This window comes from Pseudochaenichthys georgianus, chromosome 17 (genome assembly GCF_902827115.2).
Source record: "Pseudochaenichthys georgianus chromosome 17, fPseGeo1.2, whole genome shotgun sequence".
Lineage (NCBI taxonomy): Eukaryota > Metazoa > Chordata > Actinopteri > Perciformes > Channichthyidae > Pseudochaenichthys > Pseudochaenichthys georgianus.
In genome coordinates, this window is record NC_047519.1 from 34249560 (window position 1) to 34276286 (window position 26727).

At 41.9% G+C, this 26727-nt stretch overlaps 2 protein-coding genes across 7 annotated transcripts; one reads left to right on the forward strand and one right to left on the reverse strand.

The window, feature by feature from the left end:
- Nucleotides 1–247: 247 nt before the first annotated feature.
- Nucleotides 248–12311, forward strand: fubp1 (far upstream element (FUSE) binding protein 1). Of its 6 annotated transcripts, none has more exons than XM_034105365.1 (19): nt 248–399; nt 785–908; nt 1766–1801; nt 1974–2010; nt 2099–2145; nt 2228–2299; nt 2404–2461; nt 2565–2727; nt 2840–2938; nt 3990–4163; nt 4254–4356; nt 4568–4810; nt 4910–5070; nt 5165–5319; nt 5426–5517; nt 5677–5802; nt 6486–6548; nt 8931–9082; nt 9313–12311. In XM_034105365.1, the coding sequence occupies exons 1-19, from the start codon at nt 286–288 to the stop codon at nt 9319–9321; spliced, it is 2028 nt and encodes a 675-aa protein (XP_033961256.1). In that variant the 5' UTR covers nt 248–285; the 3' UTR covers nt 9322–12311. The 6 variants fall into 6 exon arrangements, with proteins under 6 accessions (XP_033961256.1, XP_033961258.1, XP_033961259.1 ...); XM_034105367.1 differs by having other exon boundaries at nt 2228–2278; XM_034105368.1 differs by having other exon boundaries at nt 785–875.
- Nucleotides 12312–12579: 268 nt separating this feature from the next.
- miga1 (mitoguardin 1) lies at nt 12580–26519 on the reverse strand. Its single transcript, XM_034104446.2, has 16 exons — nt 26441–26519; nt 24926–25085; nt 22586–22757; nt 22043–22161; nt 21631–21763; nt 20787–20923; nt 19764–19881; nt 19583–19686; nt 16629–16738; nt 16430–16502; nt 16072–16158; nt 15895–15993; nt 15625–15759; nt 15164–15217; nt 14922–15038; nt 12580–14324 (listed from the first exon to the last, which is right to left on the reverse strand). Exons 2-16 carry the CDS (start codon nt 25022–25024, stop codon nt 14106–14108), a joined length of 1776 nt encoding a protein of 591 aa, XP_033960337.1. The 5' UTR covers nt 25025–25085; nt 26441–26519; the 3' UTR covers nt 12580–14105.
- Nucleotides 26520–26727: the final 208 nt, after the last annotated feature.

The following is a 26727-nucleotide window of genomic DNA, read 5'->3' on the forward strand; positions in this document are numbered from 1 at the left end:
TAAGTCTACAGATGTATAGTTCTCTGTCAAAAAACACAGAACAAGTGGTCCCTTAGGAATAAAGGTGTTTAGAAATGTGTTATATTGGAGGGCTTTTACTTTTGCACAATTTAATTTATTTGTTTCCTACAGGCAAAGTTTTAGAGAAGATTTACCCGTAGAAAAAACATGTATTGTCCGCGCCTTAAACACTTCTCGCGATACTTCATTTCCCCGCGAGTTTCCCGTCCAGATCTCGTGAATGTAACCGTCCATCTTGAGTCGCTGTGCAGCAGATCATCAGATATGGCTGACTACAGCAGCGTGGCTCCTCCGTCCTCTAACTCCGGCCCAGGCATGAATGACGCTTTTAAAGACGCTCTACAGAGAGCACGGCAGGTAAGAACATCATTTGATCAAGTAAGTAAAAAATAATCATCGAAAGAGGGGGCGAAAAGGCACGATTTTGATGCTTTTTCTCCCCGAGGTAAGATACGACAGCACGCGAAGCTAAGCTATGCTAACCATGACGATGAAAAGCGAAAACAGATGTGGAAACAAATACATTACAAATCTATGCAATGATCGGACACTTATATACTTGTAATGGGATAAGAACAAAATACATAGGCGTAAAACCGTAATGTATTTTAAAGCGGACGTTTTATTTTCCTTTGTTGGCTCGCACTTCCGGAGCGTAGTTTCTTTTTGTTTTAACGCTAGGCCGCAGAAAGAAACGGGTCAAACACAAAAACGGCTAATAAATCATCTTTAATTTCCGTTTTGTTTAATTATTCTGTTTCAGATTGCAGCGAAGATCGGCGGTGATGTTCCTTCAGCGCCCCAGACGAACGACTTCGGCTACGGAGGCCAGAAAAGGCCCCTGGAGGACGCTGGTGGGTATTTTCCCATGCCTAACCTAAATATCGGTCAGTGGTTCAAATCGATTCAATGCAAGTCTTCATAGCTAATACTTGCATGTGTGTTTTTTAGCCACTACTAAACTTAATTTGACTAGAATTTACATTTAACTAATACGCTTAACATTAAGTATTTTATCCCAAACCATATTATTTCCCTTTTTAATTTGAACCAATCCACCATGTTTAGGTGCATGTGTTGAGACTTGGATGACATTTTCACTATCAAATCAGGGCCAATGAAAATGTATACATTTGAGGAACTATTGACATGAAGAATTACTAAGTAACAACATTGAACTAGTGGAGCAGTATAATTACAATTACAGTGGTTCCTTACTGCAGAACATGGGTAAATCGATTTGATTATATTCCATCACTGGTGATCTAATGTAATTTTTCGGTAATGGGTATTTTAGTGTGATTTTATATATATATATATATATATATATATATATACACTTACTTTCTGGTGAGGCAGTGTTGGTTTCAGCTTTGTTTTCCCTAAAAGTATAAAATATACTTATAAATCCTCTTATTTACCAAGTTTCTGACTTGAGGTACGTAGATACGTATATCCTGCAAGAAATCTGACAAAATGAAAAAATAAAGACCGAAACCAACATTTAACACGTGGAGGGTTTGATAGCAGGACTATTGAATTGGTGGGGATTTTCTGGGTGTGCGTAATAATTAAGAGTACATTTAGCTCTGTATGTATGGTGGCTATGCAGGCTTTTGCTGTTTGCCTTAACCATTTCAATTTCAGGTAATGTTGATTAGCCATTTCTAGATTAAAGAACTGTAATGTGATAGTGGGTGTAATGATAGATACTTATACTGGTTATTATGTCATATTGTCACAGACCAACCAGAGACGAAGAAAGTGGCTACAAACGACGGTGAGTGAACTGGTGACGTAGCTGTAGTTGCAGTTGAATTTGTGGCTGTAATTTGTTATTATTCCCTTCCTTTGAGTAATTGCCCCCAAAATTAGCATGAATTTGTTGCATGGGTTAAAGGTCTGTGTTGTATATTTGTTCCCACCTAATGTATTGTAATGTCTTTCTGCAGCGTTTTCAGGAATGGGAGGAATGGGTGGTCCCCCAAGGTAGATACTCAAGCTAAATTATGAATATTTTTTTATTTAAATATTTACCACAAAGATCACATTGATTGATCTGTTCTGTTATTCTCAGGTCATTATCAGAGGAATTCAAGGTCCCAGATGGCATGGTTGGATTCAGTAAGTGTAGGCCCAAAAACAAAGAATTTGAGCATGTCTTTTGATAATGAGTGCGTTAGGGTAACACCCTTTGTCCTTATAGTTATTGGAAGAGGAGGCGAACAAATCTCTCGCCTGCAGCAAGAGTCTGGATGTAAGATACAGATTGCGTCGGGTATGTTTAGATCTGTTGCTGATATTTTGGCTCCAGTGATACTCAGAAAATTATAGTTCATAATGACTGAGATGTTTTGAATTGACTGCATGTTTCTGATATAGACAGTGGAGGTATGCCCGATAGGTCGGTGACACTGACCGGAGGACCAGAATCCATCCAGTAAGTCAACTCTTTATTATACACCATATTCACAAACACCTAATATTAGTTGGATCCATGTCAGGGATTTCAGACTGTTTAATGGTAATGTTTCTTCCATTAGGGCCGCAAAGAGACTACTTACAGAGATAGTTGAGAAGGGGCGTCCAGCTCCAGCATTCAACCACAACGATGGCCCCGGAACGTCGGTCCAAGAGATCATGATCCCTGCCACTAAAGCCGGACTCGTCATTGGGAAGGGAGGAGAAACCATCAAAGGCCTTCAGGTGAGCATCCGCCAGAGTTTAAGTAGAAAGAGTGGGCGTGAAAACGAGAGCAGTCGTTTATTAGATGACATTTTTGGCATGCGCACATTCTTATTCTTCTCTTAACCTGCAGGAAAGAGCTGGAGTGAAGATGGTCATGATCCAAGATGGACCCCAAAACACAGGCGCTGATAAGCCACTCCGCATTTCAGGAGAACCCTTTAAAGTTCAGGTGAGTCCCCACCCCATTTTATTAACATTCTTAAAATAAATGTCATCAAAATTGCATTTACATTAAGGCGAGACACGGCAGGCAAAAACATCGTTTTTCAAGTACTGGTCTATTGATTTTATAACATGTGTTCTTTCAAGAAAAAAATACCCATTTAGGTGTTTATTTTACTATAGTTTGTCTATTTGCGTCTGTAGATTTCTGCTAAATTCACCAAAAGTTAGCTTTCTAACGTAACATAAAGTACCGCGACCGCTGTGTGCACCATGTCAACAGAGATATCGCTGGAAAGCTCCTGCACAATCTCATCGGATCCAAATATGGTCATTTCCTTTGTATCAGCAACCAATCGTGGAAGCACAAAGGGGTCTTAAACCAACAAACGAAATCTCATTGGCTGGTGTCAATTTCTGACAACGTGATTCGCTCAGATGCGTCACGTGGTGTGCTAAAACACTTCCTGGTTAGCTTTCCGCTAGAAATTGAAATGGCAAAAGAACGGCGAAAACGTTCACAGAGAAGACGACAACAATTGTCACTTGCACGAAGCAAGATTATACAAATGACCCCGAACATGAAATACCTTCACGGTCGATGAAGCGTCGATGCGCAAGCTGTCATCCAAAGAACAGCAGGGTTTAGCTAGCGCCTCACTGCAATCTTTAAAGGTCGTTTTCTCAAAATGAGTTTTTTCTCCTACTCTGAGTTCGAAATTTCAACTTCAGTAGCACGTAGAGACACCAAACCTTCCAGTTATATTCCTATCAATATTATGAAGGCTTTTACAGAAGGGTTTGTTCATATATCATTCATAGCCTGAATTATACAACATTGTATACCTAAAAACATGGCGAAAATTGATATTTTAGGACTGTTGACGTAGAATAAAATACCCTATTCACCTGGGGTGTCTCGCCTTAAAACGGATGTTTTAAATGTAAAAAGACGGTCATTATATCCTTACTGTCTCATGGCTAAGCGTCTTTTATTGCTCGCCGTTGGTGACTAGTGAAGAAGTGCCGTAATAAGATGTAATTTCTTGTCTCTACAGCAAGCCAAAGAGATGGTGATGGAGCTGATCAGAGATCAAGGCTTCAGGGAGCAGAGGGGAGAGTACGGATCAAGAGTTGGGGGCGGACACGGCGGTGGTGGTAATGGTGGAGGAGGAAATGGTGGTGGTAATGGTGGCGACGGCGGAGGAGGAAATGGTGGAGACAGCTTGGATGTGAGTGTTTCAATCAAGATGTGTCAATTATTTTGGAGAGAAGATGTTGAGTCTGTTTCTGAACTGGTTTTATTTTCTTTCCTCGTGTAGGTTCCTGTTCCTCGGTTTGCAGTGGGAATTGTTATTGGCAGAAATGGAGAGATGATCAAGAAAATACAGAACGACACAGGCGTCAGAATTCAGTTTAAACCAGGTAAATGTTTTGGACTGCTACTGTGGCCAAAGTCTTTTGGACGCTGTTAATGTGTTTGGTCCGTGATGAAAAATCATGCACCACGCTGAGAACTGATGGATACCCTAAACCTTTAATCTGAGACCTGAACACAAGACTTAAACATGTCTCTCACCAAAAACCTATATTCTGTCTGGATGGTCCCTAATCCTTTTATTTTTTATTTCTCCAGATGACGGCACCCCCCCTGAGAGGATAGCACAGATCATGGGCCCCCCCGACCAGGCGCAGCATGCAGCAGAAATCATTTCCGACCTGCTCAGGAGCGTTCAGGCTGGCGGGCCCCCAGGAGGACACGGAGGGGGCCGAGGGCGTGGCCGCGGGCAAGGGAACTGGAACATGGGCCCCCCTGGTGGTCTGCAGGAGTTCACCTTCACTGTCCCAACCATGAAGACCGGCCTCATCATCGGAAAAGGTAAGTGGCCCCTCTACCAGATGATGCGTCATGTCTGGTTAAATAACAGACTCAATTACAGTGGACTTGTGAATTAATTATGGTTTCTGAACTGTTCAGGCGGTGAGACGATAAAGGGCATCAGCCAGCAGTCTGGAGCCAGGATCGAGCTGCAGAGAAATCCTCCCCCCAACGCCGACCCCAACATCAAAATGTTCACAGTACGGGGCTCCCCCCAACAGATCGACTACGCCAGGCAGCTAGTCGAGGAGAAAATCGGGGTGAGACGCCAAGAGCTAATTTTAAAGCCCCATTGGATATATTGCTTATTTTTTAAGCTTGTTTACTGACCAGGGTGTGATTCTGTGTATTCAGGGACCTGTCACTCCGATGGGCGGGCCACACGGCCCCCCCGGTGGAGGACATGGAGGTCCAGGCCCACACGGCCCTCCTGGACCACCTGGACCCCCCGGGGCTCCCATGGGTCCATACAACGCCGGGCCATACAACCAGGGACCCCCAGGACCTCAGTAAGTACAGGGGCTGCTTGGTTTCACCCAAGCTGGACATCTTCACATGATGACAATAATATAAGATGTTTAGGGTAAATGAAATTCATGTTTTTTCCTTCATCAGCGGTCCACCAGCGCCTTACCAGCCTCAGGGATGGGGCAACGGATACCCTCACTGGCAACAAGGACAGCCGGATCCAAGTGAGCACCTACAAGGTTTGTTAAAAAAATACTTACTACAAAAATGTGTCTAATGAAAAATACTCCATGCAACGTGTTTTTAAAATCCTGATTGACGGTGGCATTGTTCATTGGCTAAACACAAACAGCTCTTATCTTAGGTTTTCTCTTGAACAAAATGTTTTTTATGTCCAGATAAAGCAGCAGCAGACGCCAATGCAGCAGCGTGGGCAGCTTATTACGCTCAGTACAGCCAGCAGCCGCAGGCCCCCATGACCCCAACGAGCGGAGCTCCAGGCACGACTCAGTCCAACGGCCAAGGTGACCGAAGTCTCCATTAGTTCCTCTGAGAGAAGCAGAAACTTGAGGCAGGAGTAGAGCAGGGTAGCGTACTTGAGTTTGAGGCTAGTAGTGTTCTGTGCTCACATCTTCTTTGACGTGGTTGTGTTCCACCTTTAATGGGTTTTGCAGAACATATTATTTGACCCCAGGGACAGGATCGTTTCCCTTCAGCACCCAAAGCTGGTGGACCTGAACCCAGACAGGAGCAGACTCTGCTGATTCACTAATTACACGGCGCCGTGTTTCTGTAACAGGTGACCCGCAGCCTGCAGAGTGGACAGGCAGATATACGAACCTAGTTACAGTGTACTACTATTAACACAAGGCAGTCTGACCTTTGATGCCTGTGCCGTTTAGACTGCAACACGTCTTACTATCTCCAGGACTGAGCTGAGGACCCAGAGCAGCCTTAGAGTAGCTTGTTTTCTACATTATAATTGGGCTTTATGAATGAGTTTTCTGTGTTACTGAATGGCTGTAAAGTTAAATGCAATATGTTTCATTTGTTTCTCATTAGATGCAATATGTTTCATTTGTCTCATTAGATGCAATATGTTTCATTTGTCTCATGGATGTAAGCCATGTAGAAGGATTTTCCTTTATGTTCATATTTGATTTCTAAACCGAAATGATTTGACACTTTATTGTCCTTCTGTTTGCAGGTCAACAGAGTCAACAACCTCAGGATTACACAAAAGCCTGGGAGGAATATTACAAGAAACAAGGTCAGTACTCCTAGTGAAATACTAATAGTCCTCTTTTTAATTGCTTTATTATTAGATATGGTTTCTGATGCATCAAGTTATAATAGTGGCAACATATTCGACTCATTTATGTATGCATCAGTGCCTCTTGTATGTTTTAGTAATCGAGCCGAAGTCCCTCCCCTTCCGGTGGACTTCCGTGGGACCGTATTAAAAAAAAATATGTATTGAAGTCAATGGCGAGAGAGAAGTTATCTTTCGATCCCATTTGAATCACACATATGATGTTTGTCAATTTAAAAGATAATTTTGCAAGTAACCTTTTTTTCTTCTTCTGTGAATTAAGACTTTTTTTTGCCTGTTAAGCCCCAAATACCCTTCGTGGGTCTTTTATTTATTTTTTTCACGACACTGTCTCAGGGCATCTTAACATTTAAGAACCTATTAACGGGAATAATCTCAGCTCACTGACGATACAAACCATTTTTACCAAAACAAAACACAAGTCTCATCAGAAGCATCTAAATGACCCCTGAATGAAAAATGCTAACGCACTTTGGCACAGAACTCAAGATAAAGATACCCTTATTACTTATCGTAGCTGCACATACAAGATATCCGATTAAAGCTGAGGTTCCACAGATTATTTAGGTATATATATATCATCACTGAGTGATCCGAACTCGCGACAGGGGAACCAAACACAGACATCATAACACGTACCTCACCGTAGCTGTCAATCTGATCAAAAGACTTGTTCAATGGCATTAAAACGAGAAAAAACGCGGCTGAATCGGTTAATCCATAGGTTAATAATGTTTCTGTCGAATAATTTGTTTTATTTATAATCCATAAATCCATTTTTATGAAAAAATGAGAGTAAAAGTTAGCTGCTAATGGTAGCCACCAGAGTTATCGCAGCTTCCGGTTTTGGCTATGCAGCAGTCACACACACACATTATCAAATAAGGAGTATGTGGGAGTTCCCCTCGATTCCATTGGCTCTTACGGTTAGAAGGAGATGTCAATCAGCAAAATCGAGCAAGGGGGGCCAGAGATAGGTCAAATGACCCCAGAAGTTTTTTTTTGGTGCTAAATCTGTCTAAAAAGGTCAAATGTCACTTGTTTTGCATCAATCTTGATACAAGGTACTTATTATATGTTATAGTTTGGATTCCTAAAGCCTGAAAAACAGGCTTGGTGCTCAACAGGTTAAACAGTGTATTATAGAATGATCACAATGGTGTGACAGTACTCTTCAAAGAGTTCACGAAATAGGACTACTACTCTTACTGTTTAACATTTTGGGTTACTTAATGTTAAGGCTAATAAAAATGACAAGGCTAAGGCTGTAATGCTAACTAACGTGCTTGCTACTAGCTAGGTAGCTAACTTGATCAAGCCACTCCTGGTCCTTTCATCAGACAGGAAGCGAAAGAACGAGCAAGACCCATTGCTGGTATGATAACAACCTGGTACTAAGCACACAGGCATCTTGTTAAAGTTACCTTAGCTATCTCTTATATTTAGTGGGTCACTTACGCGACTCTGGGATTTGTAGTCTTTCTAGTTGCGTATTTTTCATACTCTTATATTTCAACAGTTTAACAACAAACTGAGTTTTTGACATGGAAATTATTTTTAAGATTGACAAACATCATATGTGTAATTCGTGGCACAATTCAAACGGGATCGAGAGATAAGTTTTCTCTCTCCGTTGACTTCAATACATACTTTTTCTGAAATAAGGCCCCATGTGTTGCACCGGAAAGGGAGGGACTTCGCCTCAATATGGCGACAATCGGGAATAAAGTTTGGTCAATACACTTTATATAAAGTGGTGCAACTTGGTTTTCAAAGGCAAACGAAGTGGTCATGAAGTTTGACCCTGATTGTAGTCATCTCATAGAAACTGAGTCGTTTCCTTATATTTTCAATGGCTGGAAAGGAGAAATGTTTTTGTTGTTGCTTTGATTGAAATGTTTTTAATGTTGAAGGGTGGCTGTGTTCATTCAGCAGCCCTCTCTAGTAGAGTGTCTGCTCTCCCAGCCGCCCAATATAAAGGCAGAAGGATTCTGTCCTGCCACCTATAGGAAGTGGTGGTGGGTTCGTTCACCTTCTTATAAAATGATACAAGGGGCCCATCATGCTTATTTGGGTTTCCCTTTCCTCTAGTGTGTTATATAGCTTTTGATGCATGTAAATAGTCTGCAAAGGCTAAAATCCCAAAGTCAACACCCCCTCCTGAAACTCCTCCAGTGGACTCCTTTGTTTACTCCCAGAACAATGACATCACCATGTAACACTTGCACTTCTATTGGCTAGTAACACACGTGACAACATAATCTACTGCTCATTTTCCTGAATCTTATCGCCGTGCCAACAATCTCTCTTGTTCTTCAGGTCAAGCGGCCCCTCAGGCCACCGCGGCCGCAGCAGCTGCCTCTCAGCCTGGCGGTCAGCCTGACTACAGCGCAGCCTGGGCGGAGTACTACCGCCAGCAGGCTGCGTACTACGGCACAGCAAACCCAGGAGCAGCACCACAAGCCCCTCAGGTACAACCCCGATAAAATGCCCGCCACACCACTGCATATTCAATTCTTTAGTGCCGTAACCGCCTTCCCTCCTCAGGGTTTACAGGGCTCCAGTGACGGCCGCACCTTCACACACACTTAACCAAAACGACTTCCTCCCTAAACAGGTGTTAAGCTTTTCTTTTGGGAAGCTGATTCGCTGATTCCGCTGTTAACATGCAATGTATCTTCTATGTATTTCTTCTGCACAGGGCCAGTAATGTGAAGCGGACATAGAGTAAATGCTACATTGTCGAAACAAAATCCTTTGTTAAATGTTTGGATGCAGCCGCCTTGATGAAGATCTTAAATTCCCTTGGTTTGAAAGTGTTTCACATAGATGGCAGATTTCCCGGCGAACACGTCCTTCTCCTTTTTTTTGTTTTTCCTTTTTTCTTGTAAATGCTTTGTTTTTAGTGAGGTAATTATACATATGGTCATTCCAGCCCTGTATCTACATTAAATGTGGTTAGAACTCATGTTTATTAAGCTGTAGACATTACCATGTAAATCATCTCAGTTTTAAAATGCTATTACCTGTTGTGTTTTTGCAATAAAACAAACTTAAACCTCCTGTGTTGGTAAGTTGGGGTGGTTTTAAAGGGTAAAGAGGAATCTGTATGTTTTACCGAGGGGGAGGGAGGTTTCAAACGCTAGCCAGGGTTTATTGTCCAAAATGGTTGACTCAAAGTTGTGCTGTCCTGTCTCTCTCCAACTGTCTATAAGGCTCTTAGATACATTATGTGCGTGCAATGATCCCGAGTGGTTCAGACCAACACACGTCCTTGTTGATAGACATTTATTTTTACACTTGTTTCTGATTTTGCTCTGCAGTAGAGAGATGTTTTGTCACAAGAAAGTCGTCAGGTATCCATGTTTCGTATCATGCATTAACTGCGTTGCTGTGGCACTCCCTTTTTTTATAATTCTGTCTGGTTTGCTGACATTGTTGAGGTAGTATGCACTGTATTTTGCCTTGATATAGACACTTCCTCCTCCACAGGCAAATTTAAAAAAGCGGTAAGCAAGTATTCTTCCTTAACATGTTCCTCAGAAAACGTGGTTGCAAGAAATGTTGCATATTTTTAGTGTTATATATATATATATCTCTATATTTTTTTTTGTGCTGTTCTTCTTCCAGGACAGTCAGGTAAATTGCCACTGTATCAAAAATGCATTGAAACGTGTGTCTTGACCTTTTCAAAATGCGAACTAACTCACATGTATAAATTTGTTTTTTTATAAACAAATGTTTTTTTAATATAAAAACATTGCAAAAAGTCGTTTTGCTGTCCCCATTCTGTTAGTGTTTATCCAATATAAGGACATAGATGTTGTAGGGGCGTGTGGCTAAGCAGTCTTCATCCATCAGTTGAGCCCTCCTATACTGTAAGTACAAAACTGTGACTGACTTCAGACATAAAAGCCTTTTTTGATGCATTCTGAACTGCAAAAATATGTAGTATTTTTGTCCAAATATTGCCATTTCCCCCCATGTCACTGGGTAAGTATGAAATGTTCCGAGGAGAGGAATAGTGCTTTAGATTACCACATGTTACTGAGACTCATTTCGCCTTGTGTGACTCACATCAGACCGTGAATCATTTACAGTATGCTGATACTTGTAGATTGTTAGACTGTTTGTGAAGGTAGCATTCTGTTGGATTTCTGAACTGAGGGTTTGAATGTCAGCGCTCTGTTACACTGTTGGTAGGAACTGTTATTAAGGATGTGGTTTTTGCGTTTTTGAATACCTGACCTGCTAAGTGCCGTTGTCATGTTTTCTTATTATTAATGCCATTCATTACAACATATTTCTAAGAAAAGTCCTACTGCATAACTCAAGTGTAGCATGCTTAGGTTCCATAACTTTTATCTCCTATATCAGCATGTGGAATGCTAGTAGTGGAAGTGCTTTCTGACGAGCCCAGTATTGATTTTCTGACATATGTTTCTGAACAAGCACTGTTGTGAAAGGCTGTTAATTGTAAGCATTGTTCACTGATGGCAAACAGTGCGTTATATCTGATCTTTGCAGTGTCGTCCCAGACCTTGCACCTTAGGTTCTGCTGCAATAACACAGGTAAGCGAAACCTAAGGAAACAGTGTTTTTGTCAGAGACATTACCGATTTACATGCAAACAAATGCTTACCTGTGAATTTAACATGCATTTTATGCCTAGTCGTAAAAAGAAATGTCCAGGATATAATATCTGAAGTATGAACAGCCTTTTTTTTAAAAGATGATCTGCTTTCATGAATGAACTGCATGATGTGCGCTGTATGATTTGTTGACTTTTCAAAAAGTGACGTTATCCAGAAAAAGTTGTTGCATAGGCTCACTGAGGAAATGTTGTCTTTTTCGTCTGTCCTTAACATTCGATGATAGCCTTATCTTTGCATCCCGGTAAGTCTCACAGCGACTGTTTCGATGCTTTTAGACCTTGGTTAATCCACACTGCATGCCATGTTGTCAGAAGTTAGCAATGCAACCTGTAGTTTAAAAGGAAAACGGTGAAATACATGATTTATTATTTTTCTGTCGTGGTGTGAATCTGCTCTCACGTGCAGTGCAAATCTCCTATTGAAACGCTGCTGCCTTCACTTCTCGCTCACAGTGTTGGTCATAGATCAGGCCCTGTCGTAGTTTGTCCCCAAAAGGAGTCAATCCCCACTGCTGAACGTAGACCGTTCAAGAGCTCCAGTGATAAGGTAAAACAGCAACGCAATGACATTTAAATTCTGTGATTGCAAAGTGTTGGTCAGATACATGTCTTTCAGCTCGGATTACTGTCATTATAACCATGATTGCCATAGTGTATTTAGAGTTGTCTGATGGTTTCTTTTTCGCTTGAATGCCTTCTTTAATACCTTTTCATATATATAGGAATGTGCTTTAGAAAGTTGGACGAGGACAGGAAGTGATGTACTTTAAATCACATGTTTTATTGGCAGTAACATTTGGGGGTCATCTATTTTTTCAAACCTTACTCTGTAGTTTAAAGGGTCACTTACTGTCTGTCTACGTGTGAAATGCTCAGTGTTTCAACACCGAGGTCGGGGGTGGGTGTAGAAGACAAAACCAGAAGCATGCCTTAGAGGTTAAACAGATTTCATGTGATGTGTATATTATCAAATACTGTTTGTTTTTTGAATCAGCTGTTCTCACTTTGATATGTTGCCATGTTCATAATAAAGTTGTAAGAAATGATCTGGATGCATTCGCCGGAGTTTTATTTCACTTAGAAGAAAAACTTTCATGTTATCCTTTTGGGGGTTTTCCATTCCCTGGAGAGTTATGGGTGCTTGGTCTGAAAAGGCTAACATCCTTTACTTCTGGGTCACACTCACACTGCTATTGGCTGGTGCTCCAACAAATGGTACGTGATGGGCGGCACATCTTGAAGCGGTTGACCAATCGGCAGACTGGTCTGAAGATGAGCATAATTGGGCCCCTTTAAAAAGTAAAATCAAACACATTCTCAAGTCTATATTTGCTTTATTTATACACAAACAACTCACAAATGTCAAGATGAACTTAAAGGATAGTTTCACATTTATCATCAAATGCCTTTACCTCCACTTTTAATAATGCAACTGAACAAATGGGGTTAAAATTGCTTTAAAAAAATAAAACTTCTCCATGTACAGCCCACTCAAAGGCAGAACTTCCAGAATTAGTCTGTCACCGCTATTTCATGTAAAGTAGTCCAACAAAAAACAAGATCGATTACCCAATTATTCGTTCTGCAAAAAATGATGTTGACATGTCTATTAATAAAGTAACCTAAATATAATTTACCACTATACCAAGAAAACCTGTTGACATTGAAGAAACCTTGGAAAGAGTGACTTAATTAACACTTTGAAACTTCTACAGATTAATGAACGGTTACATCTCAAACCTAAAGAGGTATTGATGTGACCTTACTGTGACTGAAGAGGCCTCAACTTCAAACATTACCAAGAGGAACATCCACAGCCAGTTATTTTAAAGTGCATTGTATTCTGCTTTATGGTGCACCTTTTATATAAATTAAACCATCCTTTAAAGAACTAACAATGTCAATATCTAACACAATGCATACAATTCTTCAGTTTTCTTCTGCTGCTCAAAGCTGTTCTGTACATGGCAGTGACTGGTGAGCGGAGCAGACGACAATCTTTATATATATATATATATAGTATTAATAAGACTGACATTCAGTGATGAAGACAAGGCTGGAACATGTGATTTTGTCGTAAGGCTTTCAGCGTGTTTTGAAGTGAAAAAGCTGCAGTATTACGCAATAGTGGTGTGTAATCTTGTATTTCCTGTATCGAAGGTATAATGGGATTTATACGCTGAGTGAGTCACGGTGCCAAACATAACAGCTTCCAGGACTCTAAATGTAACGACCAACTCATTTAACATTTCCCTTTTTAAGTGATGTGCTCGTACATTTAATTGTTTGCATTGTTGATGTGCAGTAGGATGTTGAAATACATCTCAGATTATATGACATTCATACTATATCTTTGAAGCAGATCACAAATCAATCAATGCTCACAGGCACAACTACAAGCTTTAAAAAATATAAATAAACCCTGCATCATTTAACTCTACTTAGTAAAATAAATACTGAAAAACACCCTTCTTCCTAACCGCACTAAACTTACACAGCAGAATATACACTGCGATATAATTACGATCAAATGTCTCACAGCTTTTTTACGTATTATTGCTATAGTTTTGAAACGTGCGCCGCCATGGCACAGAGAATAGGAAGCGGGGAAGAGGAGGCCATTCAAGTGTGAAGGCAAGGTACAGTTTATCCTCACATACAGAGCAATGAGAGCACAAAGCATGATGGGAGATGTGATGTCTGACCACGGTGAAACTGATACATTGAATTCCTTAAATGAGAAGTGTTGTGCAACATAAGTGGACAGATGACCTGTAAACTCTGCTGACGGTAAACTAGTGTTTCGATGCTCTGGTATTTTTTGGGTGTGTGTTCTCCTCTCACTGCACCCGGGCCTCCATCAGGTTGCTAGGCAGCAGCGTCACCTTGGCGGCGCTGCAGATGTTGGCGTGCCGCAGCGACTCGGCTCCCAGGTAGGCCAGCAGCAGCTCGGAGCGGCGGTGCAGCAGGTGCAGCATGTCCTCCGCCAGGGTCTCCACCGAGGAGTACCGCACCTTGTCCAGGTCGAAGATGTCCTTCAGGAAGTACTGCACCTGGTCCTGGGGGGGAAGGAGAGATCAGTCAGGACACTGAGGCAGATATATATAAATATTCCCGTAGAATCGTTTTTTTTTTTGTCTTAAATACTTATTTTGGAGCACATATTTGGTCAGGATATTAAAGGTAGGGTAGGTAAGAATGGAGAAACCAGCTCGAGTGTGCTAGAACTACGCAGGCAGAAAAAAACTACTCCTTCCTTCAGTCTTCCTTACAGAGCCCCTCCTCCAACACACACGAACGCGCACATGACCAATGAGGGCACGAGATAAGTTTGTGCCCAGATGGAAGGCTGACAGGCAGGTAGGCCATCCAGTTACTTTAGCCGGGCCGGCTCAGATGGTTGGTCGTGCTTTTTACAGCGCCACGGCTTCCACAGATGACATTTTTTTGTCAAAGCACTTCAGATATTCATTGCTATCGGGATGTTAAGAACATTCCATGGAATATAACAAAAAGTGTATCTCGAGCCGGTTTCTCAAACTTACCTACCCCACCTTTAAGAGATATGAAACTTTAGCTGTGACGCCATTAAAAGTAAAGCTGGTTCTGGCAGGTATAAAGTGCGTATCACATAACGGTTTGGGGCACAGGCGGACCTTGAAGAAGCAGCAGAAGTCGTGCAGCGAGCTCTTCGGCCCCAGGATGCCCCAGGCCAGCACCGGGCTGATCTGCTCACACACAGCGTAGAAGTGAGCGATGAAGCCGTCGGAAACCTGAGACACCGAGAGAGGAGGCGGTCATTAAGAACATGAAATAGGATTTACCGTAGGAATTCTTAACTAGCCCTGAAATAAAAGCTGTCAGAAAGAAAAGAGGGGGATTCATGTTGGACTTTTACCTTCATGTGCTGTCTCTTCTGCTTCATCACTGACCAGCAGCTGGATGCCACCGCCTGCGAAAATACATAACGGTGTAATCATCCATGGAAAGCCCCAATAGGAAAACATTAGAAGCACAAATCATTTCATTCAAACAAGGAAACTTTTAAAGTATGTAACTACAGTATTATTGTTCAGAAATCCTTGAATTGTTCATTATAATGTATTTTCAAAGTCTTGAGTGTGTGGAATTGAATTATAAAGTAGTTGTAATTGTCCCCCTTCTAAAGAAAACGGTCCATAAATGTATGTTTTGCTTGTTTATAGCAAAATGTATTTGATTGAATGTAATAATGAAGTCAAATGATCAGTTCACTGCATATAAAGTGTGTTCCGTATATAAATAGCTACTTTACAACAGCTGGAAAGCTTGAAAAGTGCTTGACTTTGGCCCATTTTACAAATCCACTTGTTTCCTCACCGTCTCCTTGAAGGAGCTGTTGAGCCAGCGGTTGTTGATCACGTTCTGGATGGAGACGGGAGGATTCTCCAGATCCTCAAAGGAGTCCATCAGGATGAAGTCCAGCACGATGTCGTAGAAGTTCAAGTGCTTCACCTGGTCAGGGAGAGGAGGGAGTGTTACACTTTGAAAAGAGGACATCTTCTTGGTAGCTTGTTGAATTCTGACAGCGAACAGTCAGACGATATGGATATATATATATGATATGTATTAGAAGAAGCAGCGTCGTACCCCTCGAGTGGCGAGCTCCACCTCCGTGTTCTCCCAGTGCTCCGTGTGCTCCACGAAGGAAATCATCTCCTCGAACACTTCCTCAAACCTCTTTGGGCTCTGGAAGTAAAGAAACATTGAGGAAGGGAAGCACTCTTATCAAGTCTTAGAATTCCCACGATCTGTCTTCAGGCTCACCTTCTGTGCTTTAACAATAATTGAAGACAGAATTTTCTTCCCCGTGTCGGCCAGAAACATCCGGGTGGTTCTGTCACACAGGATGAGCTGGAGAAAGACGACATTTGACTCAAACAATGTACAATTCAAATTCAACACCTAATGGCTGTAAATGTGTGAGTCAAACCGTTCCTATCTAATGTCATGTTTTTAGTAATGGAGCAATTTCAATACTAGCTGGATTTTTTCAACACACCAATACAAATGTACTAGAAACCACCACATGGAAGCAATTTAGTCAAAAATAATTGGCAATTCAAATGATGACATGAGTTAACCTCCATCATGACGTGTTTGAATGGATTAGGTTATTCTGTACCTGACAGGCCTGCCGCACACAGTGCAACTTGGCGAGGAAGTCGATGTCTCCGTGACACCCGAGCTTCTCAGTCCTGACGAAGAACACCAAGAAAAACATTAGATCAAATGTTGGCAGACAAAGCAATGAATTCCTCACAATATGTTTCAGGAAGGTACATATATTATTTATACCAAAGATGTATACATATATAAATTACCGCAGCACTCTGCAGGAGATCTTTCCGTCCTCGGCCATCTGCAGCGCCTCCTCGTAGAAGAGGTGAGGAACCAGAGCGAGGACGCTGCGCAGCTCTCGGTGCTCCGCCAGCTGAAAGCATGGGATTGTGGATAATGATCATTTTGAATCATAATTAATGCCGTTAATATTTACATTAATGATGTGACCATCTATGTTTCCTGTAGTTATTGAATTGCTCTTTTACTGCACTGTTAGTGAACAGTGTTATTATTATTGTGCTGCTGTGTTTATTGTATGTTTGTAACTCTGGCACAACATTTCCTTCGGGATGAATGAAGTCCTTTTTTATCTCATCTTATCATTCTGTGTCCTCCTATGATTCTCCAATATGCATGCAAAGAGAAGAAGACCAGATTACAACAAAAGACTATTTACTTTACAGGTCCGCTGCAACTCTGACCACTTTTAAATCCAGGCTGAAGACTTTTCTTTTTGTCGCTGCTTTTAATTGAACTGTTCATATCTTAGACTGCACTGTAACTTTTATCCATGTATTTTTTCTTAATGTCTTTCATTTTTCATTCAATGTTTCTTTTATTATCTTTTACTGTTTTTAAATGCCTTTATCTGAATGTCTTTCATTTTTGTAAAGCACCTTGAATTGCCTGGTGCTGAAAGGTGCTATATAAATAAACTTGCCTTGCCTTACTTTAAGGTACTTTGTGAGGAAATATCAAGGCAAAGGAATTGTAGAATCCTCAGTTCATATGCTGGAAATATTTTTTATAATTTACTGTTTCGATACGTTTTCAACAGCGAAAAGTGACAGGAGAGAAAATGTGCCAATAAAGCTGTGTTCTATTCAAGGTGGCCTTTAAGGATACACTTTGCGCTTCACGGTAGACCTCCATTAAATCACCATTATGAGTTATAGATGCGCCGATTTCCACTTTATAAAGAGCGACTTCTGAAGAGACCAGAGACCTCCCCGTGTTGACGAGGTGTTGGGAGACTACAGTGGAAGCAGCTGCAGAGCGACAGCATGTTGTAAAGGGAAGAATGTTGAAGCTCTATTTATAACTCCGAGTGACGCCCCGGTTAATCTCTGCCTCCTCTCCCGCGGTGTAAATGTCACGCAGGGTTGCGGAGGGTGTGAAAACCTTTATCAAAGCTTTTTCGATTTTGAAGATAAATGTACTTCTTTACAGGTGCTAATATCTGTATATGTTCAACAGCTATTTACTTGATATGATGTGTGGAGATGTGCAGCGCCTTCAGCTCGGGGGGGGGGGGGGGGGGATAACGGTCCTGAACATTCAAGGATTTAAGCCTCAGGGAACAAGTCAGTAGCCGACCAGTTTATTTCTGTACTTTGTGGGTCAAGTGCACCAGTAGCCGTGGAGGCACAGACAACAGCCCCCCCCAGTGACTTAAAGAGATCAGCTGGGAGCTGCAGGTAAACACCAGGGGGGGGGGGGGGGGGGGGGGGGGGGGGGGGGGGGTGGAGACTGGAGACTGAAGCTATTTTAATCAAACTCCTGCTGTGAACGACTTGTAGAGTATTTGATGCTTAGTGCAGTTTGTGATTTACACTTGCTCTTGTTTCAGGTGCTGGATTACGGAATGACTCACACTTCACTGATATACCTCTCCCAGTGTTTCCCATACATTGATTTCATTGTGGCGGGCCGCAATCATTTGTATTTTGGTCGAACATTTGCGACCTCCTTCTGACACAAAGAGAGAAAGGAGGATGAAGACTATAAAGAAGAATAGAGAAGAAGAAACGAGGCTTTTTTAGGACATTTGAACCTGTTGCTTTTGTATTTTGACTTGGTGTCTTTTTCAAGGATTCTTGTTATCCTCTATTTTTGTTAAACCTTAATAAAACCGGTTTGTACTTTGTACACTTCGACCCAACTCCTGGTCTCTCTGGTGGTTTCTGAAGGTATCTGCTCGCTCTCAGAGTGAGGTAAGAACACCCTTCCCTGGAAAAGGCTGACATTAGTTGATCATTTAGATTTTAAATTGTTTAAGGGGAATAGAAACGGCTAAGGTTAAACTATTGTTTCGCATTGGTTACTGTGGTTGATGTGGTTTTGATTGATGTTGAAATATGACATATGCTCTGCTGATGTGGTGATATCACTGCTGTGACATTAATGTTTGACTCTGGCTGTGTGTGATATTACATTTGCATTGTTTTGGTTGGTATAACTGGGGATCAACATTGGGGGTTAGGGATTGTGGGTCCTGAAGCTGCCCTAATTACCAAGGGGTCTCCCAACGACACGGGGTTTCCCCTCCAGGGGCAGTTTTGATACTGCTCTGGGGTTCTACCAGCCCACCAACACCTACTACACTATACACTCCGTTTTGCTATCCTAGCTGCCGGACATCCGAGGCTGGAGTGCCTGAAATAGGGATACGACGGGCAGTTTGGTGTTCGAGGCCACGCTGTGAACGCCCCCCTAAGCAGATTACACTGATCTTGTGGTGTAGATTCTTTTAATTACATTTCCTTTTTTGTTTTGTGTATTTTATACATTTTGGATTTGCTTGGCGAGCTATTTTTAGAACATGCCCCGTGGACGACTCACGTTGCCCCCGCGGGCGACTCACGTTACCCCCGCGGGCACCGTGTTGGCTACCCCTGGCCTAGATATTAACGTTGGTTGTATCGAAGTTAAATTCCTTTTCAGTTTGTAAATTGAAACTTTACGGGTACTTTTGAGTCATTCACACTTCACATTTCTTTCCACCAACAAGGAAATGTATAAAGTGTTGCATTCATTATTATTATTACTTATTATTGTTTTTTAGGAATATTTCCATCCAGAAAATGGACTTTGCTTGATGAAATCTTTCCCTAAAATGTAAGAGGATGTTCTCATTCAAGCATAAAGAGTTCCTAGGATGCAAGTAGAATATATATATTTAAATATGCTGCATTATAGTCCCTCTTGTTGTTACCTCAGCAGCCGACACAAAGGAGTCGTTGGAGGCGATGCTCATGCTGTCCCTCAGACACACGTCGTCCAGCTCCTCTCTGGACAGAACGTCCAACATCATTTCATCTGAGGGAGGAGAACCATTGTGACGAGTTGCTTACGGCTGTATGGACCATGGACCGTTCAGAGTGTGAGAGACTCACCCTGGCAGAGGGACGAGGGCTCCGACAGACACAGCACCCCCTCAAACTCCTCCTGCAGGCTGTAGGCTCTCTGCAGCAGAGACTTCAGCCGGAGGAGGAACTCTGCACTCATCCCCTCCTGAACACACAAACATCTGGTAACCACGGACACATGGCTCACAAAGCCTAGAGTAAACCGTTTTAAGTAACAACAGCATTTTACAAACGGGACATATAACGGTATATGCTACTCAAATGCAACTCACTTTGTTAAGAGGATACATTTCATTCCTGATTAAGGTTTTTAACTTTGAAGGGATGAGATTATTGTGGTTGTTGTGGTGAAGAGGATGCTGCTTTACTGCCTTTTATGTTTATCATTGACGGCGTTTTGGTTGCTTTTTTATTGCATTCTTTATTTATATCTATGTTTCTTTTTTCTTTGTGTGTCGCTCTGGTATTTAGGCTTATTTCAATTGTTGTGTTTTATCTAATAAGCAAAGTTAGAAAAGGAAGGGTTAATAGCAGGCTGTTTGAACAAGTATCAGCTTGAAGGGAGATCAAATAAAGACGTTTTTAAAACCCTATTCCCTCTAAAGATCCCCTTCTTTGTGTCTCGACGATTCCACTTTTTAGCATAACTCATCAACCTTTTGATAATCGTTGTTTCGTGGCAGCACTGAGGAGAGGGTACTGTTGTTTTTGAGGACTTATGCAACAGACAACGGGCATATGTTTGGGTGCCAAGATTAACTATTCAAACCGCACTAATCCAGTTAGCCGGTAAACAATCAAACTCAAAGTGCTGTTTACTCATGTGTGACCTGGAGCACTGAGAGAGGGCAACATGTTCTGTCCGCCTTCATCTCAAAGGAGAGGAGACCGACGGAGTACAGGTTATTTTTAGATCAAGTTTAACTCGTCTGTTTCTTTTGTCGGGTGCATTTATAGGAAAACATCCAGGCAGGGCCGTGGTTAGGCGTGGCATTACCCTGTATATGTTGGATTGGAGTTAAATAATGAGGTGTGTTTCTGTGTGTTCACCTCCGTGCCCTGCTCAGCGACAGCTTCTTCGTCTCCTGCCTTGACGGATTCACAGCTGGCGTCGTCTTCCTCCTGTCTGCTCCTGAACGTCAACGCCTCCTCCCACCGCCTCAACGCCTCCTCGAATAGATCCATACCTGCAAACACACAACAACAAAATAATCTGAGTCTCCTTGAACATCCAATACCTACAAAAGCTCCATTTTGAAACAAGGCAACCGCCTAAAAAGGATGGATTTAATTATTCCAACAAATTCACTGCAAGTCTCCTAATTACAAACACTGTTTCTCAACGTCGAGTAAAGCTGCTGCAGAGCCACTATATCAAGTATGCTGCGTCATCGAGTGGCGCCGAAGGACTGTTTAAATGCCCAGCATTCGGCGCCACCCGATGATGTAGTATACTTGAAATAGTGGCTCTGCAGCAGGTATACTCGACATTGAGAAACGGCCACTGTGAGGTGACGTAGTGTGTGTGTGTGTGTGTGTGTGTGTGTGTGTGTGTGACCATCGTTGCTAGAGTCGGCTCCTATCAGCGGCTACATGTGACGAACGGTTTCAAATCACAGTTGTGTGTAAATCGTTGGTTAGTTGGTTTAGTTTGTCTTTCAAAAGATGTTTTGATCGCTGGCTGTGTGATGTGTTCAAGTACAACTTTCAACAGAAGAGCATAATGGAGGTGTTGTGTGTGTGTGTGTGTGTGTGTGTGTGTGTGTGTGTGTGTGTGTGTGTGTGTGTGTGTGTGTGTGTGTGTGTGTGTGTGTGTGTGTGTGTGTGTGTGTGTGTGTGTGTGTGTGTGTGTGTGTGTGTGTGTGTGTGTGTGTGTGTGTGTGTGTGTGTGTACCCATGAGGTAGAGGTTTTCAGGTGTGGTCACAGGTAAGTTGACCACACTGCAGATGTCCGCCTCCACCGCTCTGTCCCAGCAGATGGACTCGTTGGCGCAGGTGCTGCTGCTCGATGAGTTCATGCTTTTCACCTGGAAATACACACAGGGGAGCAGAGTTAGATTTCAAGCAGTGAACGCATCGAAAACAACAACATATTTTGTATGAATTGCCTATAATATACAATGTTTTATGTGTACGGTGTTTGTCGTCTTGTCGGTCAGTTCCAAAGACACATTTCCATTTTATTCTGATTGAACGGACAATAAAGTTATTTGAATGAGTGAGGAAAGCCGTCAGAAGGCGTAATGTTTCCTTATTGCTTTCTGTGTCTGGGTTTTACATATTTACAAACCCTGCCTGGGTCTTACCGAGGCCAGGCTCAGCAGAGAGCCGGACAGTTTCCTGTAGTCTCCCGAGTTGAGAAGCAGACCGGAGGAGAGGCCTTTCTTCGAGCTGAGGGACAGAGTGATGTTCCGACTGGTGTTATCTGGGGAAGACGAGAGTTCAGAGATAAGGATCGAGTCAAAGATCAGAAAGCAGTGATCATATGAAATGAGCACGAATGGATAAGTGTTTGTTTTGTTGAGGGACTTCTCGGGCACACGTACAGCTGTGCTCATCAATGTGCACGGTCCCTTTCCTGGGGATTGAACTCGCATCCTTTTTAAAGATTGCCTTTCTGACTCCCCTGCTGCTAATAGCTAGTTTATCAGTTCATTTCACTCCGGGACTGTCATCAGTGTAAAACATTTCAAAGTGAGATTAAATAAGTTAAAAATCATTTCTCTGCAGTTTACAGTTCAAGGTGACGCAGCAGCAGCAGCAGCAGCAGCAGCAGCAGCAGCAGCAGCAGCACAACATGATGACATGACAAACTGTTCGTTCACTGAAGAGGCATCACAGGGTTTTACCGTTCCCTCCTGCGGCCGAAGAGATCAACTCGAAGCCGTCCTGCTCCCACTGAGGAGAGAGATTCTTCTTCCTGCCCTTCCTCCTCTGGAAGCGGCGAGCGAGGAAGAGGAGCGAGACGGCGCCGAAGGCAGCGGCGGCCACCAGCTTCTTGGTGCCTGAGCTGACATCCAGCTGGAGGACAGGCAGAGGGAGGAAGAGATTGCACTTTAATGTTTATTCATCTTAAAAAGAAGCCAGAGCAGCAGAATTGTTATTATCTATTTAATTTGATATTAAAAAAGTCTCTGTCGCTCCACATCCTGTTAGTGAACTGTCACGTGCCTTGCCCTGACTGTTGAAGAGGGAAGTGTTTTAAATTGAAACTCGAAACCGTTACATGTGAAGCAGATTGGGAAGGAAGGTAATGTTGCCCGTCATCACCACTTGATACAGAATCACCCAACATGTGTTCACAGCACAGAGTATTGAAAACTCGTGCACAGCTGTTTTGTAATAATTCAAAATAAATATACAGGAAGGAAAATAATTGCTCATGATAATTTGATAATTGCTCCACTCATTTTTCCAAGTAGAAATTATGACTCATTTCCAATATTCTCTAATTGCCTGCTCTTAAATATGTTGTTGTCATATATAAGTACAGTCCATTTATACGTCATTTTAAAACGTTTTTTGTAACTTTTGGTTGAACGAAAGAAGACGTTTGCCTCTGTGAAGTTGAAATGGCCATTTTCTGATGTACTTTTGACTGACTATGAGCATTATTTGAAAACAAAAACTGCACATTCATCAATAATTAAATCAAATGGTGTTTGCAGCTCAGAGAATGTTCTTTAAATATTGTAAGAACAGTCTGCCACCTAAAGACAACCTAGGCAGACTGAGGCCATACAGCTGTGCTTCAAAAGAGGCTATTGCAGTCCACAGTAACATAGAAGATTGTTCTACAGCAACACAGTGTAGGTAAAGGTCTGATGGAAGTGAGAGGCGGCACAAAGGGCAAACAAAAGATAACAAGCTGTTGCATCAGGTGCCGCCAGAGAGAGTTCATCTGAGGCTGCATAACTCTCCGCAGGACAGAACACGCAGCGCTGAGGCTCAGCTGCCAACCTGTCACCCACATTTTAAAGAACCATCTTCCTATAGAGTGCAGTGTGCACCCCCACCTCCCACTCTGGCTATAGATAGAAACACTCACCCAGGACAGAGAGATTATCCAGACACTGCTGCTGCATATTCCCAACAACTGAAGATTACATAAACACAGCGTGGAGCTCTCACTGCGCAGTCGTGTTGACTTTTTAAAAAGCCGCTAAAAGGGAATGGGATGTTTGAAATTAAGTGTTTCCTTTCCTGTGAGCAACACAAGTCAGACGTGCTCAGATCAGATGCTCCATGAAACCAGATCTGCTTCATGACTCTGGCCACACACACACACACACACACACACACACACACACACACACACACACACACACCACACACACACACACACACACACACACACACACACACCACACAACACACCACACACCACACACACACCACACACACACACACACACACACACACACACACACACACACACACACACACACACACACACACACACACACACACACACACACACACACACACACACACAAAATAAACAGATGTTTGTTGTAGCTATACTGTGTCCTCCAGATTAATGAAATAAAGATTGAAAAACATACGAGTAAAGTATAGAAAACTGTTGAAGGCATGTCAGACTTTTTGGGGACAGTGTGGATATTTTGATGCGTGCCAGTCACGATTTGTCAAGAAAATGTCGCAAAATATTGGCGGTTTAGGAAACGGTAGGTTAATTGTAACAATAAATACTAAGTCTCCATGTGTTTATGAAACTCTCTTTGTAATTAGTCTTAAGACGTTGGGCAAGAAATGTATAGATGCATCTAAAGTAAATTATTGCAATATTTACATTTATTCTATTGCAAAATGTATTCATTTAAATGATGTCTGGATGAGTTTTGTTTCTCCTGTGTCTTTACAGTGATCAAAAGTAATGCTCTTATATCCTTATACTCTGCACACGACAATAAAGGCTTTCTTATTCCATATTCACAGAAAGCTTTACCAACGTATTTCGATCCACTATTATTTTAGGACAAATATTAAGACGATAAAACACAATCAATAAACGAGACACACCTAATAAAAGGCAGCTAAAAAAAGGTCGTGAAGTGCAGTCGTACCCACCACAGACTCGCCTCTGGTGACGCAGATACAGAAACCAGTGAGAACTCCTCGTGACAAAGCAGTTTTCAGACTTCCCCCACTCACACACACACGCTCACCTGAGTCAGGGAGCTGCACACGGACAGCGGCAGGTCCACCATGCGCAGGGCAGCCGCCTTGAAAGACAGCTGGGTGCTAGTGAGGGTCTCATGTGTCATTGTAACGATCTATCCATGGCTGGGCAGCAACCCTCTTATCCTCATCGCCATTCTGCTGCAGCTGAGGGAGATGACATGCAAGGGTTTAACCTTGGAGGCTCATGAGGGGATATACTCACGTTATTACATAAAGGCACCGACATACAGTAAATGCAACCCTTGCCTCACCTGAGGAAAGTAAGGCTTGTCAATCTGTATGTGGAAATATACTAAGATGCAAGACCAGATAGACTGTGAAATGTGTGAGTCATTGGCACGCCCATAGAAGCATTTCAACTTTACCTTACATTGTATTCAGGCTTTCTGACTACAGATTAAGAGGCTTTGTTTTCCTTTAAACCTAGCATTGCTTTGTCTTAACGAAATAACAAAGTCTCTCACTATTAGACCTCAATTCTAATCTGTTGTCTATCCACCTGACAAGACAACATGCAGCAGCATCCAATTAAAATGCGCACAAGGCTCATCACATGCATGGTTATCCCATTAGAGTCTTACCCTGACAAAATTACGATGCTTTGGCTCAAACATTTAACATTGCTTCTTACTCCTAAAACATGCAGATCAATTTCTAGTTGGAATTTTGTAAACCTGTATCCCCTCATTTGACTTTAAGATTTAGTTAGCGTGGGACTTTGTAGAAGCACAGATAGAGTCATTTAACATATGGATATACTACTGACAAGTAAACAACTAAATGATGATGAAGCACAAGTCTGCCTCTTCATTAATATATGCATTTAATCAATTGCAATCTATTCATTTAGAGATGTTTCACTTATTAATAGTTATTAAGACATTAATAAGAGAGCAAACTGATGTTATTTCACGACTATAGTGTGCTTGTATTTCCTACATCCAATTAGATACGCTTCTGTATTATGGTATTGCATTTTAAATCACTTTAATTGCCTTTTCAGTGTGCTTTATATATTGTTATGATGATTTATTTGCCTCATGTGAAGCAGTGTTAACAGGTAATTTGCTATTTAAATACATATCATCACACTGATAAGACCTCTTCTCTTTATACATCCATGGATAACAATGAAATATCCAAACTTCCATTAATTAGCATAACACCAAAAATACACAACAAATCAGCATTTTTTAAATCAAGTTTCAACTAACATTTTAAGGAGAAAAACTCGGACATGAATAAGAAGAACAACACCCTCATGTTAGCTCAGGAACATATGAATGATTTTAGCTCATGGTTATACAGTTAAAGCACTCAACAGTTATTGGCCTCGCTAAGCAGCTAATGCTAACTTATCTACCAAGGCTAATAACGGCTATCAACGTTAGCTTCATCAGTTGAACCGGCTTTAAATAAACAGACAAACAAGTCGACTCGTCCCCATGGGTGGTTGTTTTTTACCCGAGTGTAAAAACGGTAGTTATGAATGGATTTACCTGAACATCTAGAGTTTTCCTCCGCACACACTGCTCCGGCTGACCTCAGTTGCTGCCGAGTGAAGGTCTCCAGCGGGACTTTCAAAATAAAAGAATGGCTCCCTGTCGTTTCTATGGAGTTTCAGCACCATCTCTTGGCCTTCTCAAAGTATTGCAAGTACAGTATATTTATTTTGTGAATTCACCTTAAAATCCATACTAGGATTGCATTACAGCAGGGGTGTCAAACTCATAAATAAAATAAAAAAATCGGTACTAGTCGAGGGCCGGACTGGTTCAATGTTCAT

What these genes read in the sequence shown, in the direction of transcription:
- fubp1 (XM_034105365.1), top strand. Translation starts at nt 286, where the DNA reads ATGGCTGACTACAGCAGCGTGGCTCCTCCGTCCTCTAACTCCGGCCCA. An exon ending in CATGCCTAACCTAAATATCG is followed by an intron (nt 909 to 1,765) that starts GTCAGTGGTTCA and finishes ATATTGTCACAG; the next exon opens with ACCAACCAGAGACGAAGAAA. An exon ending in GGAATGGGTGGTCCCCCAAG is followed by an intron (nt 2,011 to 2,098) that starts GTAGATACTCAA and finishes TGTTATTCTCAG; the next exon opens with GTCATTATCAGAGGAATTCA.
- miga1 (XM_034104446.2), bottom strand. Translation starts at nt 25,024, where the DNA reads ATGACACATGAGACCCTCACTAGCACCCAGCTGTCTTTCAAGGCGGCT. An exon ending in CTCTGCTGAGCCTGGCCTCG is followed by an intron (nt 21,764 to 22,042) that starts GTAAGACCCAGG and finishes GTGTATTTCCAG; the next exon opens with GTGAAAAGCATGAACTCATC. An exon ending in GCCCTCGTCCCTCTGCCAGG is followed by an intron (nt 19,687 to 19,763) that starts GTGAGTCTCTCA and finishes CTCCTCCCTCAG; the next exon opens with ATGAAATGATGTTGGACGTT.